Here is a 22,603-nt window from a genome sequence, read left to right as displayed (position 1 = left end):
CGCCCCAGCCTGTTCACTGGCTCGCTGACCACCCACAGCCGCAGCATGTGGCCCTTCCCCCTACACACTATGCCCACTCCCAACCTCTTGGCCTGCTGTCCGCCTCCCAGCCTAGGGAGAGGAATCCCAGCTGAGTCTCCACTGAGTAGACACCAAGAATCACCAGACACTGGGGGAAACCAGCAACTTCCTTTTATTCATCCAACAAATAGTTATTGATGAGCAGGACAAGGTGCCCAGCTCTGATTTTGGCCCCGGGGAAATATCCGTGGCCAAGGCAACTACAAGCGATGTTCTCGCAGAGCAGGACTCCAGTGGGAATGGTAGCTCCATGCAATGGAATATTATCTGGCCATAAAAAGGAATGAAAGCCTGAGCCACGCTACAACTTGGATGAGCCTGGTAAACCTTATGCTAAGTGAAAGCCACCAGACACAAAAGGCTACACACTGCATGATTCCATTTATGTAACACATCCAGAATAGGTACATGCCTAGAGACGGAAAGCTGTTTAGTGGTTGCCAGGGGCTGGGGAGGAGAGAACGTGGAGTGCTGGCTGATGGTCCTAGGCCTCCCATTTGCATTTGGGGTGATGCAAAAGTCTTGGAACTAGACAGAGGTGATGGTCACACAGCTCTGTGTGTCCCACATGCCACAGAACCGTACACTTTAAAGGGGTAAATTTTGGGGCTCCTGGGTGGCGCAGTCGTTAAGCGTCTGCCTTCGGCTCAGGGCGTGATCCCAGCGTTCTGGGACTGAGCCCCACATCAGGCTCCTCCACTGGGAGCCTGCTTCTTCCTCTCCCACTGCCCCTGCTTGTGTTCCCTCTCTCGCTGGCTGTCTCTGTCAAACAAATAAAATCTTTAAAAAATAAATAAAGGGGTAAATTTTACAATACGTGAATTGTAGCTCCATTTTTTTTAAAGCCATAAAAAAATGAAACTACATTTCAAGAGGATATGTTCACGGGGAAGCCAGTGTGAAAGTGATTCTACTGAGACACCACAGGGAACAGGACTGGAGGCCAGCTGCCTGGTCTCCTAGCCATGGCTAGCCTGCATAACACAGGGAGGGAGAAAGAGCGAGAAGCAAGCAAACACGCACCCCAAGCATGAGGAGGGATAGAGCAGAGGTCTTGCTCACTATAAATACATCTGGCCCCTAACCAGGGCCCGAGCCTGACTGCCCAAACATGAACAGAGTGTACTTTCAGGGGCTGCTCTGTCTGCTCAATCATATTTTTTCAATGACCTAGGGAGCTTTCATCTAAAGGAAATCCTCCAGTGAATGCTTCTGATAGAATTATGGAACCAGAAAGTTAGCACAGGAAGACTTACCAAACATTGAAGACTTCTCAGGTACCAAAGACTGGGGGAGAGAGAATAAGGATAAATGCAGTGTTCCTGACCTCAGTCCAGAGGCAGAGACGTCCACAAAGCTCTGCCTGATGGGCTTTAGGGAGGGGTGGCAGGAGAGCTAGGTTTGGAAAGGTGAGCAGACATTCTCTGGGAGCAGAGGGAGAAGACCTTGGGGCCTGAAATCTGTTGAAAGGGTCTACTGCCAATTCTTCCCTTTCTTGGCCTCCCCTTTTCTGAACCATTGCAAAATCACTTCTTGACTGTTTTATGTTATTAAGTAGATGTCTCCAGAAGGGTTCCTGCATGAATATGTAGCTCCTAAAAAGCATTACATTTAATTGAAATTTTTGAGATAATTACAGATTCACATAGAGTTGTAAGAAAGAATACAAAGAGATCCCTTGTACACTTTGCCTACTTTCTCCCAAAAGTCCTATTACTCAAAATTATGGTATATGATCACAATTGGGATGTCAACATTAATATGACCCACTCATCTTATTCAGGTTTTCCTATTTTTACTTGCATTCATTGGGTGTATTTATTAAGTTCTATACAATGTTATCATAGGTATAGATTCACGTGACCATCACCAGTCAAGATAAATAATAGCTCCATGGCCACAAAAGATGCTTCATGCTGCCCTTTTAGAACCACACCCACCTTTCTCTCACCTTCCCTCTTCCCTCTCACCTGCCCCTAACCCCTGCCGACCACTAACTTGTTTTCCATCTCTATAATGACATTTTGAGAATGTCACAGAAGTGGAATAATGCAGTATGTATTCTTTTGAGAGTGGCTTCTTTTACACAGTATAATGGCTCTGAGATTCATCCAGGTTGTCCTGTGTATCAGCAGTTCGTTCCCTCTTATTGCTGAGTAGTATTGCACGGGGCAGATGTACCACAGTTTGTCCATCCATTCACTCATTGAAGGACAGCAAACGATGCCAGTGTTTGGTAATTACAAAGAAAGCTGCTATCACATTCCTGGACAAAAAGCCTTACATTTTTCAGAATGCCTTTGTGCCACCTCTCTGCAAGAAAGGCAACTTGGATCACACACTTTTCCCCTCAGATCTATGTAGAGGTACTGCCCCGATGTCTTGTGGTATCCAACACTGTCACGAAGAAGGGCGAAATGAATCTGGTTTCTCTTCCCTAAGAGGGGACTTGCACCTTAGAAAAATGATCCAAGCTTTTATAACTCTTGTTCATGAAGGTAAAAACCTGGTTTTATTCATGGATTCCCTCTCATTCATTTGACAAATATTTATAAGCACCTTCTATGTGCCCTACCTTGTTCTAGGTCCTGGGAATACAACAGTCAGCAAAACAGACCCCCCAGAATCCTGCCTTTATGGAGCTTATATTCAATTGGACTAAAAGGATATTATTCTAAAATTATATGAATTTTCAAAAATTAGTCAAAAAGAAAGAGAAAACCTAAACAGAGCAAACACGACAAGAAGAAATGGGAAAGCTGTCTGAACTGTCCCTTTAAAAGAATCAACCAGGCTCAATCTACAGGTGAATTCTCTCAATCATCAAAAGACTGATGATTTCTGTCCTGGTCAAAGTTTCCAGAGCAGAGAAATGAGAAAAACTTCCCACTTTTTAATGACACCTGGAAAAAGCACGGAAAAAGTACACTATAAACTAATTTCACTTTTGGATACAGATATAAAAATCATAAGTATGACATTGGTCTTGGTGTTGAGTTTTTGGATCTGACTCACAAAGCAAAGACAAGCAAAAAGAAACAAGTGGGACTACAATAAAAAGTCTGCACAGCACAGGAAACCATCAACGAAATAAAAAGGCAACCTACTGAATGGAAGAAAATACTTGCAAACAATATATCTGATAAGGGGTTACTCTCCAAAATCGATAACTCTCCAAAACAGATAAGAACTCAACTCAATGGCAAAAACCATCTGATTTAAAAATAGCGGACAGAACAATGCTAAGTGAAATAAGTCAGTCAGAGAAAGACAAATATATGATTTCACTAACAAAACAAGCAAGGGGAAGAAAAGGGGAAGCAGAGACAAAGGAAGAAACAGACTCTTATAGAGAACTGATGGTTACCAGGCAGGAGGGGAATGGAAGTTGGGTTAAATAGGTGATGGGGATTAAGGAGTGCACTTGTGATGAGCACCAGGTAATGTATGGAAGTGCTGAATCACTACATTGTACACCTGAAACTAATATAACACTCAACTAAATGGAATTAAACACTATAAAAAGTAAAAATAATGAACAGAGGATCTAAACAAACATTTCTCCAAAGATGACATCCAGATGGCCAACAGACACACGTAAAGATATTCAACATCACTGATCATCAGGGAAATGCAAATCAAAACCACAATGAGATATCACCTCACACCTGTCAGAATGGCTAAAATCAACAATACAAGAAACAAGTGTTGGCGGGGGGGGGGGGGAAGGATCCCTCATGCACTGTTGGTGGGAATGCAAACTGGTACAGCCACTACAGAAAACAGTATGGTGGTTCCTCAAAAGGTTAAAAATAGAGCTACCAATGCCAAGCGAAATAAGTCAAGCAGAGAAAGACAATTATTATATGGTTTCACTCATCTATGGAACATAAGAAGTAGGAAGATCGGTAGAAGAAAGGGAAGAAGGGGGGTTAAAAAAAAAGGGGGAATGAACCATGAGAGACTATGGACTCTGGGAAACAAACTGAGGGCTTCAGAGGGGAGGGGGGTGGGGGATCGGGATAGGCTGGTGATGGGCAGTAAGGAGGGCACGTATTGCATGGTGCACTGGGTGTTATACACAAGTAATGAATCATGGAACTTTACATCAAAAACTTGGGATGTACTGTATGGTGACTAACATAACAAAAATTTTTTTACTAAAAAAAATAAAAAATAAAATCTTGAAAAAAAACCCAAAAAAATAAAAAATAAAAAAATAATTTAAAAAATAGAGCTACCATATGATTTCTGGATATTTATGTGAAGAAAATGAAAACACTAATTTGAAAAGACATGTGCATCCCTATGTTTACAGCAGCATTATTTACAACAGCCAAGATATGGAAGCAACCTCAGTGTCCACTGTTGAACGAATAGACAAAAAAAGGTGATACACACACACACACACACACACACACACACACAGGAATATTACTCAGCCACAAAAAGGAAATACTGCTATTTGTGACAACATGGATAGACCTCGAGGATATTATGCTAAGTGAAATACATCAGACAGAGAAAGACAAATACATGATTTCACTTACATGTGGAATCTAAAAAAAAAAATACAAAACCATACTCGATGATATAGAAAACAGATTGGTGGTTATCAGAGGGGAAGGGTGGCAGGGGTGAGTGAAAAGGGGTCAACTGTATGGTGACGGATGGTAAGTACACTTACTGTGGTGATCACTTTCTAGTGTCTACAAATACTGAAGGAATATGTTGTACACTGGAAGCGTGTCATATACCAATTTTACTTCAATAATAAAGTTGAAGTATACACAAATAGAACCCAGTTAGATACTCAAAAAGAATACATCCAAACTACAATGGGTTTGTCATGGATCACCAGGATGCTCACTATGGAAGGATCTAGTGATGTGATTTACTATATTAATCAGTTCAAGGGAAACAGATCTAGGAGATGCCAAAACATCACTTGGTAAAATTCAGTGTCTAATTCTGTTTTTAAAAAGCCAAATCCTTAGTAAAATAGGAGCACCAAAACTTATCCTTAACCAAGATCAGGAACAATCAAGGCCCTTTAACACTACTATTACTTACCACGGTCCTAGGTGTGCTAGCCAGTAGACTCAGATAAGAGATCACAAAGGGAGGGAAAAAGAAATACTTGAAAAGAAGAGGCAAAGCCATCACTATTTGCAGATTATAGGATTATATACCTAGAAATACCAAGATGGTCAAGTGAAAACCTAGAAGAAGTAAAAAGAGGGTCTGGGAAGGTGGCTGGTAATGAAAACATATACAAAAGTCAGCTTTCTCAGATGACAACCACCATCACTTAGGAAATTTGATGGGAAAAGGAGAGGCCATTTACAACAGGAGTATACGCTATAAAGTACTGGGGAATAAATAACAGTAAATGTGAATCAGAAACACAAAGAAAGTTAAACAAAAACAGAACAGAGCTGGAGGGGAAAGCCTTGTGTTTGGATGGGAAAATTCAATACTGGTAAAAAAAAAAAAAAAAAAGAAAAAGAAAAAAATTGGCTCTTCGAAAGTCAATGTGATTCCAATCAAAATCCCAATGGGCTTTTTCTAATTTGAAAAGTTGACCCTTAAGTATATTTATCTCCTCCAGTGCCATCCATGTTGCAGCAAATGTTGAGAAATCGTTCTTTTTGATAGCTGAGTAATATTCCATTGTGTATATGGACCACATCTTAATCCAGTCATCTTAGCGATAATGCTAAGTGAAATAAGTCAAGCAGAGAGAGACACTTATCATATGGTTTCTCTCATCTATGGAACATAAGAACTAGGAAGATCGGTAGGGGAAGAAAGGGTTAAAGAAAGGGGGAGTAATCAGAAGGGGGAATGAAGCATGAGAGACTATGGACTCTGGAAAACAAACTGAGGGCTTCAGAGGGGAGGGGGTGGGGGAATGGGATAGGCTGGTGATGGGTAGTAAGGAGGGCACGTATTGCATGGTATTGCATGTGTTGCACTGGGTGTTATATGCAACTAATGAATCATCGAACTTTACATCAGAAACCAGGGATGTACTGTATGGTGACTAACATAATATAATAAAAAATATTATTATAATAAAAAAATACATAAACCTTTAAAAATAAATAAAATTATTTAAAAAATAAAAAAATAAAAAAATGAATAAAGTATATTTAGTATATATGGATGGAACACATGGGAAAACAGGTCATTTCACAAAACGAGTAATTTAAGAAAGACCTGCTCTATCAGATTCCAAAATTTCTCCAATGTTTAAATCAGAGCAACATCTAAAACATCTAAATACATTTTAAATCACAGTACACGAATGACCCAGCTACATCGCTGTTGTCTACAGACAATGCTCATCCCCAATGCCAATTCAAAGGCCTTTGGGGCCCAAGGTCTGGGTGTGACTAGTCTAGACATTTCATACCACCCGTTCTCACTCATCAGCTCTATGCCCCACTCCTTCCATTGGCTGCTCTCTGCTAAACTAATTCAAGAGGCTCCCTGTATGCATGTTCCCAAAGAAGTCTACAGAAAGAAGAGTCATCCTCTTCCTTCTCATTCCACCCCACAGGTCGGCGGTGTCCATGGTTTGGGACCTGCTACTTCAATAATCAACTTTAAAAAATGCATTTACCCTGGTGGCCTTAGTGAAACCTTTCAGTAGACCATTGGGGCAGATGACAGAAGCTGCTTGCAGTTTGAGAAATCAAGGGAGAGGAGGAAGAAGTGCAGGGAGTAGAAATCGGAAGGCAGCAGAAAGGGCATCAGCTGAAAGGGGAGGCAGGGGGCAGAGGTGTTGCAGGGTGAACGCAAACTTGAGCAGGTGCTCAGACGAGGAAGAAGAATCAAGGAAGGAAATGTGAAGCACCCACTGTGAGCTGGGGTAGGGTCACGGTGAGCTCCAGGCCTCCTGGTCCTCAGTTTAATGCCCTTTGCACTAGACTTTCACTCAAGGACATGATCCAATAAGCACGTGAAAGGATGCTCAACTTCATTAGTAATTAGGGAAATGCAAACCCAAACCACAATGAAATACTACTGCACACTCATTGAGGTCTTTTTCTTTAAAAAAAAAAAATGGAAAAAAAACCACAATGAAATAAAAGTGCTGGCAAGAATGTGGAGGGACTGAAACCCACATATACTGCTGATGGGAATGTAAAGTGATAGGGTGGCTTTGAAAAACAGCCTGACAGTTCCTTAAACAGTTAAACAGTGTTACGATATGGCCTAGCAATTCCACCCAAGAGAACCGAAAACTGAAGTCCACAGAAAAACATGTACACACATGTTTATTGCTATATTCGTAGCAGACAAGTGGAAACTCAAATGTCTATAACTGACAAATGGATGAATAAAATGCTACACCCGCACGGTGGAATACTACTTGGCCATAAAAAGGCACGAAGAACCTTGCCAACACTGCAGTAAACAAAGACACCAGTCACAAGAGGACAAACATTGTAGGATTCGGTTTACATGGAATGAGGAGAACCGGCAAATCCATAGAGACAGAAAGGAGACTGGTGGTTGCCAGGGCGGGAGGGGGATGGACAGGGACTGCTGATGGGTGTGGGTTTTCTTTTCAGGGTGAAAAGTGTTCCAAAATTTGGTAGTGGTAACGATTGCTGAATTGTGCAGTATGTGAAAAATGGAATGGTTTTAAAATGCAGGAGAAGGGAAATGAACCTGCCATACAAAGGCTCTGTACTTCAGAGACGGCATATATAAAGGTCCCATCTGTGGCCATGCGCCAGTCCCTCTGTGATTTTCTGCCCGTTTCCTTCTCTAGAGGGAAGATCGGCGCCACCCAAAAAAACCCACCCTCGCTTTCAGACAGCCCTCCTTCCTCTGAGACTGCAGTCACCTAGCTGCTGCTCCTTTCCTTGAGGCTGTCCTCTCCTGACTTCTAGCACATTCCCTCCTAGTCATGGAGCGGAGTGGAGCTGCCTGGCAGTGGCTGGGTTCTCTTTGTACCCCAAGTCACCCTGTACTAGGCTGGCATCTGTGGCCTGGGTATCCTCCAGATCCTGTCCTCAGCCCTTCACTTCCTTCCTCATCCCAAACCTCCTTGACTCACGTCACTTTGCTCAAGGTAGCCATCCCTGCTCTAGACAAGAAACTACCCTGCCTCGGAAACCTCACTCCCCAGTGTCAGTCCTACCTTCTCAACCCTGGCCTGAGTTCCTGCTGTAGCCCTTTGCCGCCCCTTCCTGTTCTCCTTGGGGCCTTCGATGGACTCCCCCTCCTTTCTCATCTGGCACAGTCCCAGCTCAGTCACGGCAGAGACTCAGGGCGGCACCAGCACTCCGTGTCACAGCGTTCTGTCCCGTGTCCCTACCAATCCCCAACACTGACAGGAGAACACGCCCCACCCCCACCCCACTGGACTGGGAGCTCCTGGAAGCAAAGCCAGTGCCTGAGTCATCTCTGTTGGCCCGGCACCAACAGCGGCGCCTGGCACCCAAGCAGCCCTTCATTCACACTTGGCGGAAGGAGCCGACTCCGCCCCGCTGCATTCTGGGGCGGCGCCACGCTGCAGGAGCGGGCCTCACGTCCCCGGGCTGGCTGGCACTGGCATGGCCGCTCCGGGTAGGGGACTCGAGCCAGGCCCTCAGGGTGCCTTGGCAATCCGAGTTTCCTTAATCGGCTTCCTTTGTCCTCCAACACGACTCCTTCCAACCTGAAGGCTCCAGCTGGCTCCTCACACTCTCAGCACCAGACGGGTCTTTGTCTTCCCTCCACAGAAAAGACCGAGGCCGTTGGGCAGGCTGCTCCGTAGGTCGCCTTAGCCACTCCATGTGCACATGTGACAATAACAGTAACAATAACTGCCATGAATTGAGCACTAACTTTCAGACCTCCCCTCTCCCACCTCTCCCAGCCACCCTGTAATTAGGTACCGTCATCCTCAGCCAAGTATTACGTACAAAGATATTTACTGAAATGTAGTTTACAACAGCAAAGACCTGGAGTCCGCTGCAATATCCATCAAAAATCAGGCATTCAAAACAATTTTACCTGAAAACATAAAGTGACATAGTACGATAAAGACACACACACACATACACACACCAACTTGCATTTCTAGTAACGGCAGGATAGATTATTTGGACTAACCTTCCAATTAAAAACAACTAAAATGGTTGATTTTAAGAACATCCCCTTAAAAGCACTGAAGAACTGACAAAATGGTAAAAACAACCATGCCCTGAAGGCACTTGCCAATCTGGATAAACTTATTGTTTCCACAACCTTCCAAGGCAGGAAAAGGGTCTGAAGCCTGGGCCGATGGCCACCCAAATCGAGGAAATCTAACAGAAAATTCTCCCAACATTAAACCGGAACCCCAAAGGGCTACACCCTTGAGGTAAGGATGACTCAAACTGGCCCTTCCCCGGTTCAGCCTCCAGAGGACTACAAGGAAGGCTGTGTTAGTGCTGGGGAAAGAAGGGGAAAAGGTAAGGAACCTGTTGTATGTGATCCCAGATTGAGAACGTCTCAAGACACCTGACAAAAATCAAATACAGGGGGACCTGCTGGCTCCGTTGGTTAAGCGACTGCCTTCGGCTCGGGTCATGATCCTGGAGTCCCAGCATCAAGTCCCGCATCAGGCTCCCTGCTCAGCAGGGAGTCTGCTTTTCCCTCTGACACCTTCCCCCCTCATGCTCTCTCTCTCCCTCAAATAAATAAATAAAATCTTTTAAAAAAATCAAATACAAATCTCTGGGAGAAGGCACACTTCTAGACTTCAAAGAATCCCCACATATATATTTCAAGGATAATGAGCAGTACACAGCCAAGAATAGGTTAGCACAAGAGGAAATAAAGCATTGTAAGTGAAAACCATAGAAAAAGAGAAAAATGAGCCAAGACTTGACCAAGCAATTCATAAAAGAAGGAATCAAACTGGACAATACATGGAAAGATGCTCAACCTCATTAGTAAGCAGAGAGATATAAATCCAACCACAATATAAAATTACAAACCCACCAGCAGTTAATGTAACACTAAAGTCTGATAATACCAAGTGCTGGTGACACCATGGTACAACCGAAACTTTCATACACCGTTGATGGGAAGATAAACTGGTATAACCACTTTGGAAGATAGTACAGCATCACCTGTAAGACTGAAATTACAAATACCGGATAATCCAGAAATGCTACTAAGTAGAACCTCAGAACAGCAATTTTCAAACTTTTTGGCTTTAAGACGCTGTATACGAAAAACTGAGACTCTCAAAGATCTTGTGCTTAAGTGGGTTATATCCACTGATATTTAGGATATTAGAAATCAAAGCTGAGGAACTTCAAAACACAAGACAACACAAATACACATCCCATTAGCCATCAGAGCAATGGTAGCACATGTCACACCAACTCTGGAAAATTCCACTGTACGCTCATGAGAAAAGGAGGGTGCAAAAGGTAAGTCACATCTTAGTATTATTATGAAAATAGGTGGACCTCGTAGACCTCCTGAAAACCTCTCCAGGGCCTTTCAAGGATCCCCAGGCCACAGTCTGAGAACCACTTTTCTAGAGACACTTTCGCCTATCTGCATAAGAATGTTCATGGCAGCACTGCTCAAAGTGCTCAAAAACTGGAAATTATCAAAATATGCATCAGTGGACAATGCATTATAAAAACTTACAGTATCTTCAAACAGAATAATACACAGCAATGAAAATGAAAGAACTACAAAGACACACAACAGATCATTAACAATGTGGGTAGAAAGAGACGCAACACAAAAGCCTACATACAGTGTGATTCCATTTCTATAAGATTAAAACGCAGGCCAAACCAAGCTGTATTATTTAGGGCCACAGACCTAGGTGGTGCACAAAAATCAGGCTGGTGGTCACCTCTGTCAGGGAGAGGGGACTGTGATCAAGAGAGGGCACATGGAGGCCTACCGGGGTATCGTCAACATTCTGTTTCTCAACCTGTTTGGTGAGGACAGAGATTTTCACTTTATACTTGTTAAAGGCCTCACTCACTTTTCTGTATCCATGTTATATTTCACACTAAAGGTAAGAGCTATATACACAGTGCAATACCAGTAATGTGCAATATTTATTTCTGCAGAAGAAATATTACTGAAATACTGTATTCCAATATGGTAATACGACCTAACCCTGGGTTTTGGGGTTTGCATTTTCTCTACACTTTTCCGCATTTTCCAAGTTTACCACAAAGAACACATATTCTCTTGTAACCATGTAAGCACCTGATATTGTCAGGCTTTATTATAATTTTTAGTATACTGGAGGGCATGTAATTTTATCTTATAGTTTAATTTGCAGCCCTCTGATTACTAATGAGGTTAAACATCTTTTCATATGTTTGTTGTCCTATTTGATTTCCTCTTTTACGAATGGCCTGGTCAAGTCTTTGGCTCATTTTTCTGTTCATTTTTTCCTCACTGGTTCTCAGAAAATCATAAAATGTATTTGAAAAGACAAGGTCACCATCTAAAAGAACAACTAATGAGAATCAACACACACTGGATGGGATGAGCCATCGTGGAAATCCATGCAGATGACACCTACCTAAGGACACCGGTGATGTTCCTGATGTAACTAGGATGAGCTCCAAGCTCACCAAGGAGCCTAGAGGCAGCTCAGGCGGATACCAATCCACAGACTGGCTGTGATCGGATTTACTCCAACATGTCTATCTGGAAGCAACATGACAATAACAGAAAACCTTAGGCACTTGTGAGGAATACTGAAAACAGACGGTGGAATTACAAAGAATATGTCTGTCTCTAGGGGCAGCAGGTCTCAACTCGGGACGGTTCTGTCCACTGGGGACACTGGGGCAACGTCTGGAATCATTTTGGGTTGGCAACATTTGGGGGACGGGTGCTACTGGCATCTAATGGGTAGAAGCCAGGGACGCTGCTAAGTATCCTACAACGTGCAGGACAGCCCGAGCCCAGTGAATCACCCCCTTCAAATGTCAGTATTGCCATGGTGGACAAACTCTGCTCAACAGCCTCTACCAGGAGAGAACGTGCTCAACCCTCTGTGACGCTTCTCCGAATAGACATAGTCAGAGGGCAGGGGCGCCTGGGTGGCTCAGATGGTGACGCATCTGCCTTCAGCTCAGGTCATGACCTCCGAGTCCTGGGATTGAGTCCCACGTGGAGCTCCAGGCTCAGCAGGGAGTCTCCCTCTCCCTCTCCCCCTGCCCCTGCCCCTGCCCTCTCTCTCTGTATCTCTCTGTCTCAAATGAATAAATAAAATCTTTAAAAGAAAAAAGAAAACAAATAGTCAGAGGGGGACAAAGCAAATTCCCAGGCTGCCCTACCTTAATGAGATCATCCAAGCCCTTACATCTCCCACTCCGCAAGCCCTTCCAAGGGAGCTGCGGACTGAGCACGGTGCTCTGCCCTACCCCCCCCCCCCCCGCCCCGGAGAAAGCCTCTGCAAATAAGGCTAAGTCAAGCTCCTAGAACGTCAGCGCAGGAAGGACCCTCAGAGCCAGCGAGTCCACCCCCTCACTGGGGAAACCCCCTGACAGCCGAGGACATGACGGCAGGGTGGCATCAAGGAAAGAGGCAGACGCAGAGCTACCAACCAGCATGATAACATGCACCACAGCAATGATTTCATAAAGAACCAGAAGTCAGAGAAGTGCGTATCATGACAGAGCTCTAAGCGGTTAATACCTCCACAGAGGTGGCATTTCATCTGGACCTTGAAATCCCAGGGGATTTGTGTGGCAGTTTTAAATCGGGGCTAAAAATTGACATTCTCCCAACAAGAAGGGAGATAGATGTTCTCATCCTGAATCTGGACTATCCTGAAGTGACTCATAGCCGAGAGAATGCAGCAAAAGGGACACCACGTGACTTCTGAGGCTAGGTCATAAAAGGCCACTCACTAGGTACACACCCCACAGAACTGAAAACGGGCGTTCGAAGACTTAGACTCAAATGTTCATAAGAACACTAAGCTCAATAGTCAAAGGGCAGAAACAGCTCAAATATCCATCAGCTGATGATTAGACCAGCACCTCTCAATGTGAAAAAAAAACCACGAGACATTAAGGGACCCAATGCACTGAAGCCGACCAGACGTCAGAGTGCCAGGGAGGCCTTATCTGCTACCACGTGAATGAACAATTACTGAGCCGGGACCTGTGGGGGGCACTGTAAGCAGAGCAGAATGAAGCCCCCACCTGCCCTCGAAGAGCTTACAGCTTTCAGCCTGGGGAGGGAGGGGCGGAGAGTCTTCTAGGCAGTCAACACTGTGGCAATGATGGAGTGCTGCTTCTAGAACACACGTGACAGGTACTATAGGTCTGTAAGTTCCTTGCACCTGCCCTCTGTGGCTTTCTCACACCATCCCTAGACCAAAAGAAATACCTAATAGCTCTGTTTATAACGTACTTACTTCCAATCAATTCAAAGTGGTAGTCTGTGTGGTATCTGACACACTGATGCATTTTCCTCAAAACTTGAAACTATCCGTGGCATCACCCAGAGTTTGCAGCAGTGCCCCAGGGTGCCTGCGCACACATTTCAGGACCCATGGGTTTAGCCACAGGAGGCAGAAGCAAAGACTGGAGGTGGGGGGGGGATACTTGCCACATTTATTATCTGAGCTCCCACCCTGCAGGAGGCCTATTCAGCTCCTACAGCCCTAACCACCCCAGATGCCAGGACCCCCTCCTTCCCTTGAAGCCCCAGGTGGAAAACACCCCCCATGTTGCTTCACTGCCCTTTGTTGGTCTCCCTTAATGAGGCTCAGATCCTGTAAATAGCCCTTTAATTAGATGTTCAATTGCTGTGCCAGGGATTGTTCTAGATACTGGTGAGAAAGTAAACAAAAACCAAGTCCCTTCCCTCATGGAGCAAAGTCTAGTGGCAGAGAGAAGACAGTGGGCAAGGCAGCAGGTAAACAGAAAATATCAAACTCAAGCTGCCTGGGGATAGAAGGGTATTTCGGGTACTAGTTCAGGGTCGGGGGGGGGGTCAGGGACGGCCTAAGGTGGGGGCATCTGAGAGGAAGGGAGGGAGAGGACATACGCCTATCTAGGGAAGGACCTTCCAGCCAGAGGGGAGTGCTTCACCTGCTAGAAGCCAGCCCTGGGCAGGGGTGGGAGCTGAGGCCAGAGGATGAGAAGGCCCCGTTCTGTTGGGACTTGTAGGGCCTACTAAGAGTCTGCACTTTATTTTCATTACAATTGAAAGCCATCGGAGGTTTCTGGGCAGAGGGACAGGAGGACTTAGGTTTCTAGATCACCTGGCTGTTGTGTGGAGACTGAACTGTAGGGGGCAGGAGTGGACTCTGGAACACCACTTAGGAGGTCACTGCCAGGGCTCCAAAGATGGGGAATGGTGGCCCAGCCAAGAGAGGGAGTCAGGGAGGAGGGGAGAAGAGGTGGGAGTCTGAAGGATTCTGAGGGTCATCACAGGGTAGTCTGCAGACGGATCAGATGTGGGGGTATGAAAGAATGAGAGCCCTGGAGGAGTGGCCAGAGCCTCAGGCAGAATGGGGCTGCCAGTTACTCAGATGGGAGAAGGTTGGAGGAGATGAGAAGTTCAGGTATGCACTGGGGCCCTTCTGAGATGCCTATTAGCAGGGGTAATAGTCAAAATAACTTAACACAGCTGCACAGGGCATGAACCCCATGCTTGCCAGATTATGGGGAAGACGGGGAGGTCCGGGGACCTTGGGTGGAAGGGCCAGGATTCCATTGGTGGGAGGGGCGAACTGAACTGGAAGGACTTCAATAACCTAACCACCAGCAGGGCACCGACCACCATGGAGATGTTGACTGTAGGCACCTGGATGCAAAGAGCTATCACAGCTGGGGATAGAAATTGAAGAGTCACAAGCACACAGACAATTTCAAGCCACGAAGCTGGTGAAAGCACCTGGGAAGCACATACAGGTAAAGAAGTCCACCAAGGACGACATTGGAAGCATTCCCATAAGCCTGGAGGTCAGACAGGTGACAAGCCAGGAAGAAAGTGCTTCCAGGGGGAGGGTGTGATCAGAGGGGGGCAGATATCCCTCAGGTTTAGCAACAAGAACCCAGTGCTGACCCTGGCCAGGAGCACTTTCAGGTTGGGGGGGTGCAAAGTGTCGGGAAGAAATGAATGGGAGCCCCAAACTACAAGTCCACGTGCTACATTGTAGGTGATGAATAAAAGATTAAAACATGTTTTTTGTTTGTTTCTTTTTAGGCACTACTTTGGATTCTTACATTTTTTTTGATCTGGCATGAGGAGCCAAATGAATGAACGATGAAAAGTAAAACAGGGATCGCTCCTGACAAAGAGCCCAGAACTCTGTAGAAAGCCAAAGGGCTATAAAGAGAACCTAAATTAGAGCTCACTAATTCAGGGGCATTTTCATTCAGGCCAAGTAAAGGCTTTTGTAAACATGAACCCCCGAATTCTCATAGAACCCCCTTAGGCAGGTGGCCTCTTTGCCTTCTTGGCCTGTCTGGGGAGCCTAACTTTGCTAATACCTTGACAACACACCACCTGTTTGCATTAGCAATGAATTGGCTACTCCAACAATCCTGAGGCCAACAAAGCAGAGATCAGCAGCCTCCCGGTGCAGATAAGGCAACTGTCACCAGCAAATGGTGGGGCCACGTTGGAATGCAGGCTCTGTGTTAATTCCGTCATCCCAGGCTAGCTGAAGCAGCAATAAAAATAAAAAGAAGAATGTCAAAACGAGCCCAGTCCGTGCCTGGGCACTATTTTGGTGGTAATGAATTCCACACTGCAACAGTATTTCCTGCTGAGGGGACCGTCTCTAATTTGGAAAGTAATCCCAAATGAACCACCTGGCACTGCCAGCCAGATGTTGTCTAGCCTCTCCTTTAAACAGATGTTTAGTGAGCAGGGGCACCACCCTCGGTGGAATTCAACCACAGCTTTCAAAGCGTTTTTGTTGGTTTTAAAGCTGCAGGTGTCTGACATCTTATGAGCAGCCCTAGATAGAAAACTAGTAAAACGGAGCTCGGAACTGGTTGAAGCTGGCGTGGAGGTCCAGGAGCACCCATCCTCACTCTGCTCTGGTACTCTCCCTCCACCTGCCCGAGGAGCGAGGGAACAGCACAATTAGTGGAAGCCAGGGCCGGCTGGAGCAGCCAGAAAGGCGAGCTGGCAGCTCACTCCTTCTCCTCAGCAAAGGAGCAGGCGTGGCCCAGACGGATCACAAACCCTCTGTCTGTCTGTCTGCAGGGCCCCTGACTGCACTCTGCTTCAAGCAGCCATCAGAACTGAGGAGGGGGTGGGGAGATGGAAAAAGCCTCTGGACGGTGGGCACTGCAGGCCCGGGCTCCCATTTCCTTGTGAACCAAACCCAAGCAAAAGGAATGTAGCTGTCTCCCAGGGCCCTCAGAGGGGCTTCTCAACGTCCACTGGCACACGGAGAACATCACTGCAATCCAGTTTTCTGCACATTTAAACGCCTGAACTCAGAGCACATTGGGAATTGATTTAAGGTAGCAAAATCGAAACAACGTAAGGAAACATCACAAACTAGTTTTTTCAATAGATGAAGAGGAGGCTAGTATCTACCCCTTAGTTTTTCTATTGTTGCTCTTGCTATGCTACAACAAATTTCGACGGATTTAAAACATGTGTTTTGTTGTTTTTTTACCTTACAGTTCTGGAGGTCAGAAGTCCAACACAGGTCTCACTGGGCTAAAAGCAAGGTGTCAGCAGCGCTACATTCCTTCTGGAAGCTCTTCAGCTTCTCGAGCTGTGTATACATCCCTTAGCTCCTGGCCCTTCCATCTTTAGGTCAAATCTTCTATCACGTCGCTCTCTGACTCGCACTGACTCCTTTGCCTCCATCTTCCATATTTAAAGGATCCCTGTCTTTCAATTGGCCACGATAACCCAGGAGAATCTTATTTAAATACAGCTGATTAGCTACCTTAACTCTCCTTTACACATAAACTAAGAGTCACAGGTGCCAGAGATTAGGGCACAGACCTCTGTGGGAGCCTGCCACAGCTTCCCACCCACCTCCCTTTGGAACACCTACTTTCAACCAAGTATTTCCCACGTGTTTTGGTTAGGACACGTTTACGATGACTTTGAGCTTTTACAGGCAAACCAAGATTGAGCAATCAGTGAATTTATCAGCAAGACTCAGGGAGAGCCCGGTCTGGGTTGGGAGACAGGACCCCCTGCAGCCAGGCCTCCCCAAGCACATGGAGAGCAGCAGAGGATTACGCACCAAGTGCAAAGAGTAGGGGTGGCCACACAGCAGGAAAAGCACCAACACCAGGTGGTGGAAGAACCCAGGAAGGTCAGTGCACCTGGAAGGACTCTTTCCTGAACTCACCAGAACCAAAACCAGCTTCTCCCCAAACCCCCCTCTGAGCAGCCAAAAGGCCTCCTCATCCCCATCTCCACTGGAAGTAGCTTCAGGCCCTTCCTCAGTACCGGCTGACGCTGGCTCTTGGGTGATGGGGTGGAAGGGGCATTAAATAAACAAACAAACATGTTTTAGTTATCTGGCATCCAAAATGATAGAGGGGATGGGGATGTGACCTGTGACAGCGAGGAAGGGACCGAAAACTAATCAAAACATGTGACACTAAAAGGCAAACTGTCCTCATACCCTGTCAGTCCAGTGCAATGACTGCCTGGTGTACAAACTTGGGGGTGGAGGGTTGGGGGTTATGCAGCTCTGGGCCAAGCCTGCACATGCCCCTGTGGCCTATCTGGCTCATACCCAATATCCCAAGTAGGCCCACAGGGCTTCTGCCTGGATCCCAGCCTAGCATCTCAGCACAACCAGCACGTGGGGCCCACTCTGCTCTCCTCTCCCCTACTCCACCAAGCCCCAGGGATCAAAGACCAACCCCAATTCAGGGATCACAGGCTACCTCCACTCTCATTTATTCTGCTTGAACGACAGCAAATTTTTTTAAATGGAGATATAATTCATGCACCATACAACTCACCCTTTAAAAGCATACAATTGAGTGGTTCCTAGTACATTCACAAGGTTGTGCAACCATCACCTCTATCTAGCTCCAGAACATTTTCATCACCCCAAAAGGAAACTGCACCTATTAAGCAGTCACTCCCCGTTCCCCAACTCCCTGCCCCTCACCCCCAGCCTCTGGCAACCACTCATCTACTTTTTGTCTCTATGCATTTGCCAACTCTGGACATTTCATATAAATGGGATAATACGTGGGCTTTTGTGTCTGGCTTCTTTCACTTAGCATATTATTTTCAAGGTCTGCACTGTGTATTTTGAAAACGTGGCTTGGAATGTTTTAGGTAATATGAATAATAATTACTAACAGAGCTCATTGGGAGCCAGGCGCTGTGCTAAGCACTTTATCCATCTGTATTCAGTCTTCCGAACAACCCCATGAAGTGGATGGTGTGGTAATCCCCATTTTATAAATGAGGAAACCAAGGCACAGAGCAGTTAAGTGGTTCACCCCAGGTCATAGTAGCGCCGGGCAAGCTTGCTCCAAAGCCTGCACTCTCCCTTTGTCAGCTGGGCTCCTTCTCTTTAAGCAAGCAGCCAGCAGCTTGCTTACACATTTGTCACCACATTTATTCTCGGCCACTTTCCACATTTCTATGACCTGCCCCATCCCTGGAGGTATCTACATTCATGACCCCTGCTTTGGTGATTCAGACAAACCTGAGTTCAAGTCCTAAACCTTGCTGGGCTACTCATTTTTCATCTGAGAAATGTATTACCACCGAGTTACTTTTTTTTTTTTTAAGATTTTGTTTATTTATTAGAGAGCGCATGTGCACACAAGCTGGGGAACGGGCAGAAGGAGAGAGAATCCCAAGCTGACTCCGCACTGAGCCTGGGACCCGATGTGGGGCCCCCATCTCACCACCCTGAGATCACAACCTGAGCTGAAATCAAGAGTCGGACACTCAACCAACTGAGCCACCCAGGCAGGCGCCCCACCACTGAGTTACCTTTCAAGGCCATATACAAATGGCCGTTATGGACATGAGAAAAGAAGATGGGTCATGGTGCCAACCCTTCCGGGTGGTTATGAGGGATAAATGTGTGTGGCGCACTGAAGGCCTGGTGCATGGAAGGCATCCAGGAATGGAAACGTCATTATCATTACTGCCCACCTGTACCACTGAGACTCTTCTCGCCACCGCACAAAAGATCAGCTTCCTATTTCTGTAGGTGCATATGGGCAACATATTTGTCCTCAGAGGATTTTTCAGAGCTAGTAAAATATACACTGGACTAAAAAGCCATCCAAAATTAGAACAGGGATGACTTGGTAACCACCCTTTTAAACTCCTGGAAGCCTGAAGTCTGTCTCAACTTGCCAGAGCCTGAAGGAATTTCACGAATCATGCTTCAAGGTTCTATGTGCTTTCTGAGGGCTGCTGGTCTTTCTCGGTCACAGGTCACTACTGAGGGCCAGGACCAGCAATAAAATGGCTCTTGCGTAGGCCCACCCAATCCACCACCCTGGGGCTCCAAGAGAGGCAGCAGATGCCTAACTAAGCACCTGCTTTGTGTTTGTTCATTTTGACACAACAGCTTGCAAACTGTAACTGCCCGGATACCCAGAGGAGACCAGCAATTCAAAGCCCGTATTTGTCATCTTATTTTGCACAAAAGAGCCACAAAGCAGGTTCCCCACCTTGAAGCAAGGGCTACCTCCGGTTCAGTTCTCTTAATTACAGTTAAAAGGATCACTAGGTAGCCCCCTTATCTGGGTGGGATCCTGGCTCAATCTCTTCCAAGCTATGTGACGAGGGACCCCCTCATTAATACCTAACCAGCAAAATTGTTGAGGCAACTAAAACCAAGATATGTCAAGCGCCTGGCACACAGCAAGCACTCAGGAGGTGGCAGCTGGTGGCAGGGCCACAGATCTGAGAGTGACACACTCCTGGTCCCCTCGAGACGCCTTTGTTGTTAGGCATAATAGGGCCGAGCAAACCAAGCAAGGTTCAGAGAACTTTCCCAAGGCAGAAGTGCAGCCTCCACGTGCTTAGAAGCAAGGACTGTGGAATCAGACAAGCCTGGGGTCAAATCTTAGCTCTGCCACCTGAGGCAAGTTACTTCCCACTTCCCTGGGCCTCCATTTCATCTGTAAAATGCTTGCACTGGTTCAGTTTCCTCCACCACCACCTAAATCACCTAGTATAACATGTAATGGTGAAAATCTGAGACCTGTTTATTTCTGTTCCTCTCCTTCTCAATGTGCATACCATGTTGAAGACTTCCAGAAGATCGCCTTGAAGGGAGTATCATTTTTCTACCTTTTCTGTGCTTCCACTTTCAAAATTTCCATATCATTAGATGCGAGCCCATCAAGTGATTAGACTTTTTCCCACAAATGCATCATAACAAAATTAAAATGTTAACCCCAAAGAAGCAAAATGAAACAGAAAATTCAACTACCCTGTAACTTGCTTTATTTTTCTTCATGGCACTGACAATCTATTATGTAGATTGTGATGTTCGTGATTGGCTTCTCCCCCCACCAGGATCTTAGCTCCATGAAGACAGAGTCTTAGTCTTGTTTACTGCTGCATGATCAGCGTCTGGAACAGAGCCTGACACCTTTGTAGAATGTTGAATGGCTCTTCTTGTAGCAAGTCCAGGATGGCTGCTCACATGAGAAACATTTCTGCATCTTTTGCAAAACTGCCTTAGACTGCCTGTTTTCCAGTGTTCCCTACATGTAACATAAATCTCACTAGAACTCAGTACAAGGACAAAGTTTTGTTTTTGCTGAGCTCATGTTTTTCACTAGCTGAATTTGCCTTCCTTGTCAGAGAGCTCAGAGCACAACTCTGTGCTCAATTGCAGTGTTTTCCTCAAACCTTTTTCTGATGTGGAGATGGGATATAAATAAGTGTAAGAAGATTCTGTCTGTACACGTTGGAGGTCCTATTTTTAACCACACGCTGCATTTATTCTAAAATGCTTCTCAAACTTAAATGCGCCTGTGAATTACCGGAGATCTAGTTAAAATGCAGAACCTGACTCAGTAGGTCAGAGGCGGGGCCTTAGATGCTGCATTCCTAACAAGTCTCAGGTGATGCCTATGAAGGCCCTGGACCACACTTGGGAGTACTGAGGGTCTAGGAAACTTGCTCTCTTGATTCGACAGCATTTCTCTCCACCTCCTAGGCAAAAAATCGCCAATGGCTAGAAAACTGAGGCGGGCACCAGAAGCACCTGGGGAGCTCGTTAGACCTACAACGTATCGCTGCCCCCCCCCAATCCCGTCCCCGCAGAGATACTGGCAAAAGACAGTAGGAATGCTCCCAGGAAGCTCCCCAGGTGCTTCTGCTGCAGGTGGCCTCAAAACACATTTTGAGATGCCCCGCTCAAGAAAATGAGTGGGCTCTCTTCGAGGTTTTCCCAGAAGCAATCTCCTGGGGTCAGCTCTTGTCACCGGTGGTGACACCTTGTTCAGGATTTTAAGGGGGATATTCTCCCGCTGTTTCTAGCCCGGTCCCTCCCCTCTGACCACACGGATCGAGGCAAGGTCAGTCTCTGCGGGCCCTGGGTTCGCACCCCCACTGTCCCGCACAGCCCCGCCCACCCGCCCGCAGCCTCCGCCGCAGGCCCGCTAGGCGGGGGCCGGGCCGCTCATGCGCACCACGGGGCTGCGGGGTGCCGACCCCCGCCCCGCGGGTCCACAGGGCGGGGTCCCCGCGCGCCCCCCGCCCGCCTTACCTCTCTGGACCAGAGTGGCCAAGGAGAAAGCGAGGCAGATGAGGAACGCCGAGCGCCAGACCACCATGGCTGGGAGCGGGCGGAGGGGCCCCGAGGAGCGCAGTTAGCGCGAGAGCGCCCAAGGGGGAGGTCGGGGAGGTGCTGGGACCGAGGAGGAGGAGGAGGAGGAGGAGCAGCAGGAGGAGGAGCCCCGCCGCCACTGCAGGGCCCCGCCCAGAGCCGGCGCGCGCGGCACAGCCCCGGGAGGGCGGAGGAGGGGCGCGCACGAGCGCTGGCGCTGGGGGCTCGCCCGGCTGGGGCCAGGTGAGGTGGGGCGGGGCTGAGACTGTGGCGCGAGGGGCGGGGCGAGCCTGCAGTCTCGGGGGCGGGGCCGCTGCGCGAGGGGCGGGGCCGCAGCCTGGGGGCAGGTCCGCAGCCTGGGGGCAGGTCCTCAGCCTGGGGGCGGGCTGGTGCGCAAGGGGCGGGTCCCGTGGGCACCCGGAGGGTGGGGCGGCCTGGGTTGGAGCGAGAGCCGGCGCGTTGCTGGTGGCCCGCTGGCCTCTTCCCCCCAGTCCTCGAGAGGTGAGCCTGCGGGCCCGGAGTAATGTGTCAACAGTGGCCGAGGAGTCAGAGGCGCGGGCGGCCAGGGCGTGCGGTGATTTCCACTCGGCGCGCCAGACTCCTCCCGGCCCGAAGCAGGACCCGAGGCGGCGCACACACTAGGTGCGCTCTGCCAGCCGGGTGACCTTGGACAGGGCTCTTCCCCTTCTGGACTTGGCGTCCTCCCGGTAAAAGGCTGTTCCCTGGGAGCCCTTCCAGCTGCGGCTCCAGGACGCAGCACCCGTGCTCTTG

At 47.3% G+C, this 22,603-nt stretch overlaps 1 protein-coding gene across 6 annotated transcripts in view; it reads right to left on the bottom strand.

The window, feature by feature from the left end:
• The window catches only part of CD99L2 (CD99 molecule like 2), a 105,730-nt gene extending 83,621 nt beyond the window's left edge, over nt 1-22,109 (bottom strand). For 2 of the 6 annotated variants that reach the window (XM_026487524.4, XM_044379868.3), the window contains exon 1: nt 21,773-22,077. In XM_026487524.4, the coding sequence (XP_026343309.1) occupies nt 21,773-21,839 (67 nt within the window). In that variant the 5' untranslated portion in view covers nt 21,840-22,077. Of the gene's footprint in view, nt 1-21,772 lie in introns of all 6 variants that reach the window. The other 4 variants (XM_026487525.4, XM_048213283.2, XM_044379869.3 and 1 more) reach the window with 4 other exon arrangements.
• Nucleotides 22,110-22,603: the final 494 nt, after the last annotated feature.

This window comes from Ursus arctos, chromosome X (genome assembly GCF_023065955.2).
Source record: "Ursus arctos isolate Adak ecotype North America chromosome X, UrsArc2.0, whole genome shotgun sequence".
In the NCBI taxonomy this organism is placed as follows: domain Eukaryota; kingdom Metazoa; phylum Chordata; class Mammalia; order Carnivora; family Ursidae; genus Ursus; species Ursus arctos.
The sequence above is the reverse complement of the archived record's forward strand: the minus strand, read 5'-3'. Positions and strand labels throughout refer to the sequence as shown.